General features: G+C 48.1%; 2 protein-coding genes across 3 annotated transcripts; both read left to right on the plus strand.

Moving 5' to 3' along the window:
• Positions 1-782: 782 nt before the first annotated feature.
• Positions 783-4,738, plus strand: CKS1B (CDC28 protein kinase regulatory subunit 1B). The gene is made up of 3 exons (XM_072984380.2): positions 783-941; positions 2,906-3,033; positions 4,235-4,738. Exons 1-3 carry the CDS (start codon positions 883-885, stop codon positions 4,285-4,287), a joined length of 240 nt encoding a protein of 79 aa, XP_072840481.1. The 5' UTR covers positions 783-882; the 3' UTR covers positions 4,288-4,738.
• A 1,004-nt stretch (positions 4,739-5,742) lies between these two features.
• FLAD1 (flavin adenine dinucleotide synthetase 1) lies at positions 5,743-13,036 on the plus strand. 2 transcript variants are annotated; one of them, XM_020797460.3, is made up of 8 exons: positions 5,743-5,763; positions 6,515-6,891; positions 7,202-7,961; positions 9,162-9,309; positions 9,680-9,778; positions 11,202-11,391; positions 11,745-11,818; positions 12,644-13,036. In XM_020797460.3, the coding sequence occupies exons 2-8, from the start codon at positions 6,718-6,720 to the stop codon at positions 12,777-12,779; spliced, it is 1,581 nt and encodes a 526-aa protein (XP_020653119.3). In that variant the 5' UTR covers positions 5,743-5,763; positions 6,515-6,717; the 3' UTR covers positions 12,780-13,036. The 2 variants fall into 2 exon arrangements, with proteins under 2 accessions (XP_020653119.3, XP_078238417.1); XM_078382291.1 differs by lacking the exon at positions 5,743-5,763 and adding an exon at positions 5,781-6,182.
• The last annotated feature ends 363 nt before the right edge of the window (positions 13,037-13,399 follow it).

The following is a 13,399-nucleotide window of genomic DNA, read 5'->3' on the forward strand; positions in this document are numbered from 1 at the left end:
AATTGTCTCAGCCCTCAGTTCTATGCAGGTCCCCTGGCTTAAATTTAAATTTTAGGTTTTGTAAAAGTTTTTAATGTAACTCTTATTTTTTAATCTTTATATATTCTCTTCTTAGCTTTTAAACCTTGCCTTTTAATTCTTTTAAGTCCCCTTGGGTTCTTTTAAGGAGAAAGGCAGGGTAAGAATACTTTAAATATGTAAAATAATTAATAAAAAAATTACAGAACAATTTATATTTTCAATTTTTCAGAGAAAATTGGGAACTAAAATACTTAAAATAAAGAAATAAAATTTCCTGCTGCCTCAGGTTTTCAAACCTCCTTTTAAAACCCCTTGCCCTACAGTTTCCTGTCAAAAATTTAACACCTCAGATATAGTTTTCTAAGATAATTCCGACTTCCAGGCCAAGGAGAATGAAAACAGGCCGAAATGAGGGGAAATATAAAGGAAGGAGGCGGGGCGGAAAGACGGACTCTGCCGCAAACAGCCAATCACCTTTCACGGTGTCTGGGAACGTTACCGAGCCGCGCTTCTCTCGCCCAATCAGAGCTCTAGGCGGCAGGCTTTGAAAAGGAAGAGCGACGGTTGATGTCGTTAGGGGGAAAGGGGCGTGCGCCTTTGGGGCGCGTGGGCGGGGAAAGCAAGGGACGCCTCCGAAGCGGCGATTGGGCGGGGGAGAGGCGGCCTCGCGCCGGGCTCCTCCCTCTTTTTTCCGACTCCTCCAATGGGCGGCCGAGAGAGGGCGGAGCCACGTGCGTTGCCGCTCGGCGATTGGCCACACTCGCCTCATCCCGCAGAGGCTGCCGGGATACGTGGCGGAGGTGGGGGGAAGAAGGGGCGGGAGCCCAGTTTCCCCCTCAGCCTCGTTCGCCGCCGGCCGTCATGGCGCACAAACAGATCTACTATTCCGACAAGTACGACGACGAGGAATTCGAATACCGGTGAGAGAGGGGCGGGGCTTCGGCGGGAGGAGGGGGCGGGGCTTCGGGCGCCAGGACGTCCGGGGTCCGAGAAAACGGGGGGGCGCTGTTGCCTTGGCAACGGTACATGCGCAGGGGGGGTGCACGGCGGGGTCGGTTTGGGGAAGGAGGTGGTCCAGTCCTGGAAGAAAGAGATCAATACGTAATAATGATCAATTATCACTAATAATCATAATAGATATTGTTAGAAATTACGCCTGCATTTGATTGTTTATAATAATACAGTAGTTGTAACTATTGCTGTTAATTACAGTATTAGCTGTATTCCAATTCGTGCTGCCGTTATTGCTACAAATACGTAGCCCCTTTTATATATACATTCTATATTATACATTATCTGTCTATGTTAGAAAATATATATACAGTATTTGTATCTATTTAAAATCAGATAATCATATCTATATATAAATATGATTTACACATGCATACATATATGATTGTGTGTGCGTATGTATATACAGTATATATATATGATTTAAAATTACATGCATAGATAATGATAGATATATATGTATGTATATGTATGTTTGTATGTGTATATCTATGTCTATCTATTATATATATCTATATACAGTATCTCTCTATCTATCTATCAGATCTGTCTATATAAAGGAAGTGTATTTGTAGTGATAACAACAGCAAGGTTGGAAATATTAATAATAATAATAAATAAAAATATTTATCCCCTGTCTTTCTCCTCAAAAGGGCCAAATGCAACTGACAATATTAAAAGACGCAATATTAAAAGCTGGAAAACAAGGGGCCAAATCCTGTTGCTGAGCATTGCGAATCGCCTTACAGGACTCTGAAGGCTCCCTTCTGTTGCATTGATTCAAAGGGACCTGCTCTGACGGCCACTTACTTTAGCACAGCAACTGGAAAGCAGTTCGCTTTGAATCAGTGGAGCTTCACGGCTCCACGGAGGACTTGACTCCCCAAATTTCCACAGGTTTAATGGGTCGCCTCTAGTGGGATGTCAGCAACGGGATTTGGGCCAATGGACGATTTCAGTATTAGAAAAGAATGATGCAGACATCAAATTAAGCATTTAAAAGTCTGTGTATCAATAATGCAATGACAATGTATATCATTTTACATTATTGATACACCGCCCTTTTAATTTTTTCACCTGCATTATTGGGTTTCAGCACAACAGACTACAAAATCAGGGTATCACATTTCAAAACACATTGGACAAGAAACAAAACAAAAGAAGAAAAGGAAGAAGACAAAAACATTGTAGCGCCTGAAAGACAGCATTTTTCTCTTCGTTTCCTCTGTTGCTGTTTTCTTGTCTGGTCTGTTTGCACAGAGAAAACCTTTTAAAGGCTTAACCCATTTCCTTCCATGTGAGTTTTCAGGATTATAACGAACTTTAGTATAATAGAAATGCTAGTGGCCAGTTCTGGCAACTTCATTGTTGAAAAATCTATATTTCTGGGATTTTTCTTTTAATATTTTCAGTGCGTGGATAACTGGATCAGCAGATACTGATCCTGTGGATAAGGGGGTCCTACTCTGGAGCTCATTTTTTTATTATCCCCTTTCAAAGCTGTATAAGCAAGTGCTTATATTCCTGTAGCAGCAGACACCATAATATGTATGTCTTGTAGCATCAAAAGCTATATGTCCAGTGTTCAGAATTGCTTTCTTTCCTCTCTATTCTAAATCTCTGGCCCAGTTTCACTAATGAGGAAGATTTTAACATTACAATAGAGATCTACTTCTATATATTTACATCCTTTGCCTTAGCAACATGCCTCTAAGCCCTGATGACATGTACAGTTGAGTCAGATGGTGAAATTCAAAGTGACTATGTTCCGATCACACTTTGCAAAGCAGGACAGGTTTTGCAAACAGCACCTAGAGTTTTGTCTCGCTTTCCCTTGCATGCTCATTTTTCTCTTTTGGCCTGCTGCTTGCAGGCACGTGATGCTGCCCAAGGACATTGCCAAGCTGGTCCCCAAAACTCATCTCATGTCGGAGTCGGAGTGGCGGAACCTGGGAGTCCAGCAGAGCCAAGGATGGGTTCATTACATGATTCACGAGCCAGGTGGGTTGCAGGCTGGGAGATGCAGTGACAGGAAACGCTGGAAGCAAGGCGTGTCGCAGTAGCTACTGCAGACCCCCCCCCCAATGCAAAACCAGACCATAAGAAGTCTATTAAAAAGGTTGCTGTTTGGGATTACAGCTCCCCGGTCCCCACCGGTGGACATGCTGGCTGGGACATTCCAGGAGTTCTCATCCTAAACCAGATCCCCACCCACCCAATCTCTGCTGTGGCATTTCTTCCAGTCTGTGCCCTCTCTGAATTTTACGTGTCTTGTCTGCCTTAGATTTAGGGCATGGGTGGAGAACAGCCAAACTGGTTGATTGAATGACACCAAGACGCAGATGCCAGACTCTGCTTCTGGATGTTTTCAGACTACAACTCCCATTGTCCTTTGCTATCGACTGGACTGATCAGAATTGCAGTCCAGCAGCTCTAGAGGTGAACATGTTCCCTGACTCCAACCTCATAGGACCTGGAGATTCCCAGAAAAAAGATCTACTGGGATCCAGACAGTCAGAGGCAAACAGGGTGCAGGGACTGGAGATGTATCGTTTATGAGGAGGTTTGTCATGTTTGCTTTGGATATAGAAAGAATCAGGCTAATAACCAGTTAGAAAGGCCCTCTCAGCACAGTGTCTCAGCTGTCAATTATCTCACCAGTTTTACTTAAGCTGCCCCTCTAGACATAGTTAATATGACAAAATGAAATAAAACCTGGGCCATATTCTGCCTCCCTTATATTTCGGGGGGGGGGGGGGAGACTGTGTGACTTGTGCCTTCTCCATGCCCCAGACAGAGAAACGGCTTCGTCAATGATGCGAGAATGTCCTAGTTTCAAAACCAGGTCATCTGCAGCTAGGGCTGGAAAAGAATCCAGTCTCCTTCCAGTTTTCCACAGTTGTGCATCTGTTGGGTTGATGAGCGTGGTCAGTACAAAATTTAACCTCTCCCTTCTCAATTCAGAGCCCAGTCAGTTGCAGATTTTATCTTTCAAGCAGCAAAGAAGACTTGGAATTTCCAAGCAAAGAGAGAGGCACCTCAGAATGCCATTTTAGCACATGAGGGGTGCCCAGATGTTCAGGGTGTGGATATAGGACCCATCAATTGGGGGCATGTGTTGAGGCCGTCGGACTAGGCTGGCTTACGAGGCATTGTATTCTTTTCAAGACAAATACACATGTTATTTCCTCTCTCCCTGCAGAACCCCACATCCTGCTTTTCCGAAGGCCGCTGCCAAAGAAGCCGGAAAAGTGAGGGGAGTCACTCCTCCTGCCTCAGATCCAAGCACCTTTCAAAAAACAAAACCCAACTGCATTCTTGTTTTCTTAAACAAAGTTTGACAAATGCGTTCAGTGTGTGTATCAAGAATATACCATCTGACCCAATCAACACATCGCTGATGACAGAATTCCTTCATTGCAGACAGATTAACAAGGACTGATTAAGCTGCTGAAACATATTTGTATTTTCTACACTGGCGGGAGTTCCTGCTTTATCCAGGGCTAGTTTGTTTTTTTTTAAAATCCTAGAGAATGCAGTGTGTTTCTCTGGATATTTTTTTAAACTCTTGGATACTTTTAAAGTGTATTTTTAAACGTTGTCTTTTTAAACGTTGTCTTTCAAGTTATGCTTCAGAACTTTTAAAAGGAGGTTATTTGAGAAATGACTGTTTTTAAGGCTTTTTCAATAAAGTTCAGAGATTTTACACTGTGCGTCTGTTATTCCCCCCACCCCCTTAATCTTGGTTTGGGTAGAAGAGCATTGAATGCAGCAACTTATCTGATCACCTTGGGCGAGGAGAAATTCTGGACAGGCGAACCACGTGAGCTCATGAAGGAGGGGGGAAAATGGCTTGATTCTGTCTCCACTAATCCACATCGTTTCTGTTCGGCTGGTGGATGGAAGATGGAGTAACACATCCTGCCTTTGAAACACTAGGCAAAAATTTAAAAAAATACTTTTACCAGCTTAAGAGGCTTAGATTTCTATACCGGCTGTGAAGAAGCAGGATTCCCCTCTTCCATCAGAATGGAAATGTGGGTCAAAAAGCAGGGGTGGGTGGCTGTTTGGCCCTCCAGATGTTGTTGGGCTGGGGCTTGTCTACCCTAATCGGTGGACTATGGGAACTGTAGTCCAAAATCACATGCCTAGATTGCACCATAGACTGGAGCTGGCGAGGTTACCCAGGATATGGGAGAGGAATATTCCCCACGTCTTGTGGGGAGGATTAAACCAGAAAGTGCTGGCTTTCACTTTCCTTTGTGCAGCAAAGTTTCTGCATCTATAACCTGATTTTTTAAATCACAAATTGCAAAAATTACTGTACTTCGGTTAGGGGCTTCCTGCAGTTATACCAAAAAAAAAAATCTTTACTAGATCTATATTTTAGGTATAATTATTTATTAGTGACCTGCTCAAAATAATACGTCCAACGAACTTTCCCCTCCCTGCTTTCAAGGCGAACTTAAAGGGGCTGCCGCGGAGGACGCTGGGAATTGTAGTTTTCCCTCCCTCGCCCTCAAGGCTGCTCATTCGCCATCTTCCCACGCGGAACGTCAGGCCGATAATTGGCACACTTTGTGCCCAATCGGATTTTCTTTCGCGGCCGTTTCATTCACGGCTCTTTTCGCGGCTGTCCAATCGAAGGAGGAGGGGGCGGGCATCAAGAAGAGAGTAGCCAATGGGTAGGCAATGGGCGGGGTTTAGAACAGAGCGCAGCCTGGATAGCAGGTAAGCAAGAAGACGGGAGCAGAGAGTCGGGGGGAGAGAAAGGATTTCTGAGCATGGGCAGAGTGCCTTTCTCAAGGCCGGCACTTTTGCGGACTATCGCTCCCATCATCCCCTTCCATAGGCCGAAGTGGCTACGGATGATGGGAGTTGTAGTTAAATGATGTTTGGAGGGCCCCCTATTTGGGGATGATGGGAGTTGCAGTCCAGCAGAGGGGTGCCGCTTGCTCACCCACCACCCTCTAACATTAGACCGGGGACCGGAAAGAAGGCGGAGCTTGGGAATGTCCAGTGTGAAGCTAAAACTGCAACAGGCAGCCTAGGCGGATGGGAATTGTAGTCCAATCAAACCTGTCCACCCAGCTCTGGAAGGAAAACTCCTCTATTAAGCTGTTTTTAGGTTTCGTTTTTGGAATAAACTGGTAGTAGTAGTAGTTTTATTATTATTATTATTATTATTATTATTATTATTATTATTATTATTATTATTATTATTATTATTATTATTATTATAGGGAGAAAGAGGGAAGCTGGCAGGTTAAAAGGGCTTCTGGAGGGATTCCTAAATTATTTGGAGGAGAAAGGACCCAACTTAGGAGAGGCAGCACTATTACAGTGTTGGGATGATGCAACAAAATGTTGCAACACAAAGTACTTCCTGCTCTCCATGCCAGCCATTCCATTCCGTGAAACCCGAACCCCTCCCCTTCTTTCGCCTAAAGGCCTAAAAACGATGTCATGTTGTTTTTTCCAGAGTTGGCTCGTGGACCATCGGGGGGGCCGGGGTGCATCCCCCCCATATTTGATACGGTGACTCCACGCCTCCGGTTAAAAGCTGCCCCGGTGTCTTCCTGGGCTTGTCTTCGCTAGCCCCCCACATACACCTGTGGGCTTCGTCATGGGGCCGTCCCAGTGCCGCAGCTAAACCAGACGGGCTGCGTGGATTCCCCGACCCTCATGCGCTGGAGTCTCCAGCTGTGGAGCGGCATTCTCCGGGCGAGGTGGCAGAGCCGGCATCTCCGGACCATGGCAGCGCCCAGCAGCGACGCCCCTTCCGGAAACGGTGGGGGGAAACCCATGGACGGGCCCGTGACGGCTGGGATCATCGTCATAGGGGATGAGATCCTAAAGGTACAAATTCTACTAAATAGAGAGCTTGGGGGGGGGGGCTTTGGAGTGAGGCTAGAGACCTCCGCTTTGGGTTTTATTCCGAACTTTAAAGCCCTATCCGATATATTGTAGGATTCGGGTCACCAGCCTGCGGTTGTGTATTAGCTATATCTTTAAAAGTAGTTTTTGATATGTCTTTATGGTTCGAAAGCAGGACACAGGAATATATTGCTGTGCCGGTTGGCCTGCTTAGCGCTGTTTCGCTACAGCGCATGTTCCCTTTTTTTTAAAAGCAAAAGCCTTCCACCTTCTTGGCTATCTTTCTCGGCAGGGCTACACCCAAGACACCAATTCCTTTTACATGTGCAAGAAGCTCCGCTCGCTGGGCGTGAAGGTCGGCAAAATTTCCGTGGTCCCCGACGAGGTGGACGCAATCGCCCAGGAGATCGTGGCCTTCGCCGGCGCCTTCACCTACGTCCTCACGTCGGGCGGGATCGGCCCGACCCACGACGACGTGACCTTTGAGGCGGTGGCCCGGGCCTTCGGGGAGAAGGTGGCCCCCCACCCGGAGATGGTGGAGCTGGTCAAGAAGTTTTTCGGGAAGTCTGACGCCGCTTCTCCCGAGATGAAGCTGGCCCGGGTCCCGGAGTCGTCCCTCCTCAACTACGGCGTGGACGAGTCGACGGGACGCGCTTTCCCCTACCCGCTGGTCAGCGTCCGTAACGTTTACATCTTCCCGGGCATCCCGTCTCTGATGAAGCGAGCCCTCGAGGGTTTGAGCCACCTCTTCCGCAACGAGAAGACCCATTTCTGCTCCCATGAGATTTACATCAACGCCGACGAGACGCAGATCGCTCCGGTCCTCGACCGAGCCAACGCCGGCTTCGGGCGCCGGACCAGCTTGGGGTCCTACCCGGATTGGGTCAACAACTACTTCCGGGTCAAGCTCACCCTGGACTCGGACTCCGAGGCCGAATTGGAAAAGGTTTACTCCTTCCTGATGGAGAATTTGCCCGACGGCGTCGTGGTTCCCCTGGTCGCTGACCCCGTCTCCCGGGCGGCCACGGATGTGTACGCCCTGGCGGCATCTGGTAAGAGCAGAAACAAACTCATCCCCTTTTTAGAAAAAAAAATGTTAAATACGGTTGTTATCATGTGCTGTCAAGTGGCCTCCGGCTTGTGGCAAGCCTAGGAACGAGCGCCCTCCAAAATGTCCGGTCCTCAATAGCCCTGCTCAGCTCTTGGAAACGGAAGCTTGTGGCTTCCTTGAGGGGGTCCTTCCAGCTCACATGGGGGGTCTTCCTCTTTTCCTGCTGCCTTTGTTACCTTTCTCAGCATGATCCTCTTTTGCAGAGAAACCAGCCTGCTCGAGAGGTGCCCGAAGGAGGACAGCCTCCGTTTCAACATTTTTGCCTCCAGAGAGACTTCAGGCTTGACTTGATCGAGGACCCCCTGGTTCGCCTTTCTGGCCGTCCTGGGAATTCCCAAAGCCTTCCTCCAGCACCCCATTTTTCATACTAATCAAACTGCATTTTCAACAAATCCTCTGTTTCAACCATTTTTGGCTCGGCTACGAAGCCTACTGGAAATCCTTGGTCTGGATCCTTTTTTCCGGAGCATAAGCTCCCTCGCAGGGCTGTTGTGTGGACAAAACACAACCGGGAGTGGGGGGGGTCCTTGCACAGGCCACTTTGAGCCCCAGTGAAATACAGTGGTGCCTCGCATAGCGAGATTAATCTGTTCCGGATTAACCTTCGCTATGGCGAAACATCGCGGAACGGGGAAAGCCAATAGGCTCCAAAACTCACCGTTCAGCGAAGTTGTCCCATAGCCGGCAGCCATTTTCGCGCCCTCGGTAAGCGAGGGGAGGGCGCAAACATGCTGCACGCGGCCATTTTGGAACTGCCGAACAGCTGATCGTCGGGCATCGCTTTGCGATGATCGGTAAGCGAAACGATTACCGATCATCACAAAGCGAGTTTTGCCCATAGGGGCCATCAGTATGCGATTGCATTTGCGATCGCTAAAACCTCTTCGCTATGCGATTTCGTCGTTCTACGGTGCACTCGTTAAGCGAGGCACCACTGTATACCAGGAACCAATCAAGAAATCTTGGGTCACCCAGGTTTTCAAAGACCAGCTGCTCGGAGATTTCCAGATACCCTTGATTCTTCATTTATATAATCTATATTTTTAAACCAGGGTAGCGTGTCTTAGTGGGGGGAGGATCCATTTCTGATCTGGGTGCGACGGGGTGCTTCGTGACCTCCCGTCTTCTCTTCCCTCTGCAGGTTCCCCCCTTGGCCAGAAGGTGGCGGTAGCGCTCCGCACCATAGAAGAAGCCTTGGACCGCTATCCGCTGTCGAAGCTGTGCCTCGGGTTCAACGGCGGGAAGGACTGTACCGCTCTGCTCCACCTCTTCCACGCCGCTGTCCAAAGGTGCTTCCACCCTCTCCTCTCTTAGAACGATCCGGGGCGTTCGTTTCCGTAACATCGTCCTTCTAGCCACCCTGCAACGCCGCTACCTCCCCCATCGCAGTTAAAAAACGGAGAATAACACCCTTTTAGGTTATTTCCTATTTAAAGCCTCTGCATTTTTCTAGTCCTTATCGAGGACTTAGAACTCCGGAGGGTCAAAACGAGGTTCCTTATTTGCCCCCATGGGGCGAGAGGGTGTCACCGGAGATGATTGGGGCAATTAATCCGAAGATTGCTAGGCTGTGTTAAAAAATACTAAGGGAGAGCATCTACCCAGCGGACCACCTCTTTCTCCGCTTCCTAAATACCTTACGCTGTCCTTTTTTTCCAGGCGAAACCCGGAACGGACGGAGAAGCTACAGGTTCTCTACATCCACACCGTGTCCCCGTTTCCCGAGATGGAGGAGTTTATCCAGAACACGGCTCAGCGGTACGAACTGGAGTTTTACGCCATGAGCCGGGCTGCCGCTGCAAAAGTTTTCAAAATCTGAATGGCGCTTAGACTCCCCGGGACCATCTTAGCTCGGGCAAGGGAGAATCCGTGCCAAACTTTCAGCACATTCAAGGGCGATTGCGGGCTCTGTTTGTGGGATGTCCGAGAAGGACATATTTATACTCAGCTCGCCTGAATCCTTCTGCTTTTTGCATCCGCTCGGCCGAAAAACGTTTAAGCTCGCCCCCCCCAATCGCAGGGCTTAGAGTGGAGTCCAAAATCGTGGGCGATTCCACGGATTCGATGGAGTTTAATTAACGGTCGATGATCTGGGTTGGCCAACAGAAAGAAAAAGTGGCAGGGGGTGACTTAAAACAGGATCGAATCCATTCCAAGCGAGTATCTATATGTATTGAACAAGATTATTAACCTTGTTTAGGAGTCAGTATGGTGTAGTAGTTAGAATTAATGGCACTGATAATAATATTTATATAAGCGGCACGCTTTGGTTTACTTTATAATAATAATTCTGCGCAGTCAAATCGATTCTGACTTATAATGACCCCTTTTTTAAAGGGTTTTCCAGGTAGAGAAGACTCAGAAGTGCTTTACCTTTACCTTCCTCTAGGGGCGCTGTGGGGCTGCGCAGCTTGCCCAAGGCTCCCCAGGCTGGCTCTTCTTACAGCAGGGGAATCAAACTCCCAACCTCCAGCTCCTCAGCCAGACCCCCCACACCACTGAGCTATACAGCCAGCCATGCCAAATTTAAGGCCCGGACAGACTGGGAATCTGCCGTTCCTTCTCTCTGTCCCTCTTTGCCTGGCCTACCTTACAGGGCTGTTAGAGAGAGAAGCCATGAACGCTATCCCTGTCGGAAAAGAGGGACATCAGTGTAACTGACAAATAGGTAATAATAAAAAGAAATGTTCAGAGCCTGTAAATGTTTCGCCTTCATCCCCGGCCAAGGAATATTATCCACGAGAGGCGTTAGGCAAATTATAATGAATACAGACTGGCAGTTTGAAGGTCCGGCTTGCCTCCAAATATTTATTTAAAATATTTTTACCCCACCTTTCCCTTTGAAAAAGTCCCAAGGGGGCTGACGTCATTGTAAGACTGCATTTAAAGCTAAAAAACAGGAAGTATACAAATATTGAAAAGGATCAAGCAAATGCCGCTCTTAAGAAACTGTAAACAAAAGCAACAATAAAAACATTCAAAGCAGGAAGGCCATTAAAAAAAAACCCCGTCATTGAGGGAAAGCCTGCCTGAAGAGAAAAGTCTTCGCCAGCTTGCGGAAGGAGAGCTAAGATTGAGGCCAGCCCGGTGTCCAGTGGCAGGGAGTTCCAGAGTCTGGGAGCGGTCGCCGATTAATAGGGTTTGTGGATTCCCCCTCCATGGTCTCGTTTGCTCCTCGCAGGTACAATCTTCACATCTGTGACGTCCACGGGAACATCAAAGAAGCCCTGAGCGACCTGAAGGCCAAACAGCCGGACCTCGAGGCCGTCTTGATGGGCACCCGCCGGACCGACCCGTATTCCTGCACCCTCTCGCCTTTCTGCCTGACCGATCCGGATTGGCCCCAGTATATGCGGGTCAACCCATTGCTGGTACGTGGAGCCCCGTCCCAAAGACGGAGCTTTTATGTGGCTCAAGTTTCCGGACATCAATGAACACCATAACACTCTGTCTGGGTTTCCCTGGGTGTTAGGGATCGTAGTGAAACCCCTTTGCACAATCCTGCTGCGGCCTCGTAGGGACATCCATTCAAGACCCAAGACAGGGTGTTTGTGGTAGTTGCTCCTGTGGAATTCCTTGCCGACGGAGCGTAAATATCCTCCCCTTCTCCCAGGTCCTGTTGAACAGAGAATCCATCTCTCTTTGAGTCAGTACTGAGGTCCATGACTCAATAGGATCTTCTTGATAAATCTAATTTTCTTTTTCCTTTCTGATCATGCCACAGGACTGGACGTACCGGGATATATGGACATTCCTTCGCTCCCTATATATCCCTTATTGCATCCTATATGACAAGGGGTAGGTACCGTTGTGGCCATTTTTTTACAGTATCCACGGAATCGGTATCTGCTGGTTCACTGATCCGCAATCTAAAACTATGAAAAGAGAAATCCTAGAAATATATATTTCTAAAGATGAAGTTACCAGAACTGGCCATGAGAGGGAGCCAGAGACCATGCTATGCCTAAGCATTCGCTATTAAAATAGTGTTTGCTGTTATCCACATATTTCAGCATCCACAGTGGGGCTTGGAACTGATGCACTGGAGATCCAGGGGGTCCTTTAGCAAATAAAAGCTTTAGCTGTTCCCAAAGTTAGCCAGGAAGGTTCATGGGTCAAGGGAGGACCTGCACCCCTGGGTTTTCCTCCTTCACCTGGATTTAGATTTGCCATATCCGCCTCAGCAGAGTAGGCTTAACTACAAAACTGCAGTTCGGTCCCTGTTTTGACCCTTTGGGCGCCAGCTTTAGCCTTCAAAATCTCTTTTTCTTTGGGGCCAAATGGATAAATAAATAAAGCAATTTGGAGATGAGATTGTGGGGCAGTTTCGGGGGAAACACGCTGTATCTCATGAGAGGGGCAGGTCACCATTATGCTTACCCCAGTTTTAAAGAAATCAGTATTTTATTCAATTTTTCCACTTTTAACTCTCAGTGATTTGTGGAGGGAGGGTGCAAGCCTGCTAAAATTGCCCACCCCGATGTAAAACAGGGCGCGTCAGCGATCTGGCCATCCTAGAAAGCCCCCCCCCCACTTTTTGATGCATTTCAGTGCATTCAACCTGTTTCTCTCTCTCTCTTCTCCGTTTTTCTCTTCGTCCGGCCGCTCCGCCCAAACCGACAGCTACACCTCGCTCGGCAGCAAGGCCAATACTCAGAAGAACCCCGCTTTGCAGTACATCGACGACCGAGGCCGGGAGCGCTACCGGCCAGCCTACGAGCTGGAAAACGAGGAGGACGAACGGAATTCCCGCCACTGAAGCCACGCCGGTAGCTGGACGGCATGAAGACCGAGCCTGCCGCCGGAGGCGAAAACCGTCGGTGCGTCTCCACCCGCTGGGACGCTGGGCCCGAAGAAGAGAAGCGTCTCCGGCTTTTTCAGCACCCCGGGCCGAATTTGGGGTGGCCCTACTCCCCTTCGGGTGACGACAGAGCCTTGCACGGGGCGGTGATCCTAGGCCTGTATACATTGGCCGTCGGCCTCTGGGAGGAGAATAAAGGTCGGAAAGAAACCCGGGTCACGTGTATTGAGCGGTGCATTGCTGTACACCCATGTTTAAGCGTCCAAGGAGCGTGGAGAGTTTACGGGTCCCAGGGAGGGAGGGATACAGAAATTAACCTGCATCGCCTTGAACCCCTGCGTCCAGCCCATGGCAGGGGCAAATTTAGACACTTGAAAATTGAGGTAGCTGGATCATCACCATCAAATGTCTGTGGGGCAGGTGGGATCAGCCAAGATTTTGCCTAATATTTTATCTATCTATCTATCTATCTATCTATCTATCTATCTATCTATCTATCTATCTATCTATCTATCTATCTATCTATCTATCTATCTATCTATCTATCTATCTATCTATCTATCTATCTATCTATTTAT

This window comes from Pogona vitticeps, chromosome 15 (assembly GCF_051106095.1).
Source record: "Pogona vitticeps strain Pit_001003342236 chromosome 15, PviZW2.1, whole genome shotgun sequence".
Lineage (NCBI taxonomy): Eukaryota > Metazoa > Chordata > Lepidosauria > Squamata > Agamidae > Pogona > Pogona vitticeps.

Coding starts and splice junctions, on each gene's coding strand:
- FLAD1 (XM_020797460.3), top strand. CDS start 6,718: ATGCGCTGGAGTCTCCAGCTGTGGAGCGGCATTCTCCGGGCGAGGTGG. Junction 7,962..9,161: donor GTACGCCCTGGCGGCATCTG/GTAAGAGCAGAA, acceptor TTCCCTCTGCAG/GTTCCCCCCTTGGCCAGAAG. Junction 9,779..11,201: donor ATCCAGAACACGGCTCAGCG/GTACGAACTGGA, acceptor TGCTCCTCGCAG/GTACAATCTTCACATCTGTG.
- CKS1B (XM_072984380.2), top strand. CDS start 883: ATGGCGCACAAACAGATCTACTATTCCGACAAGTACGACGACGAGGAA. Junction 942..2,905: donor GACGAGGAATTCGAATACCG/GTGAGAGAGGGG, acceptor TGCTGCTTGCAG/GCACGTGATGCTGCCCAAGG. Junction 3,034..4,234: donor TTACATGATTCACGAGCCAG/GTGGGTTGCAGG, acceptor CTCTCCCTGCAG/AACCCCACATCCTGCTTTTC.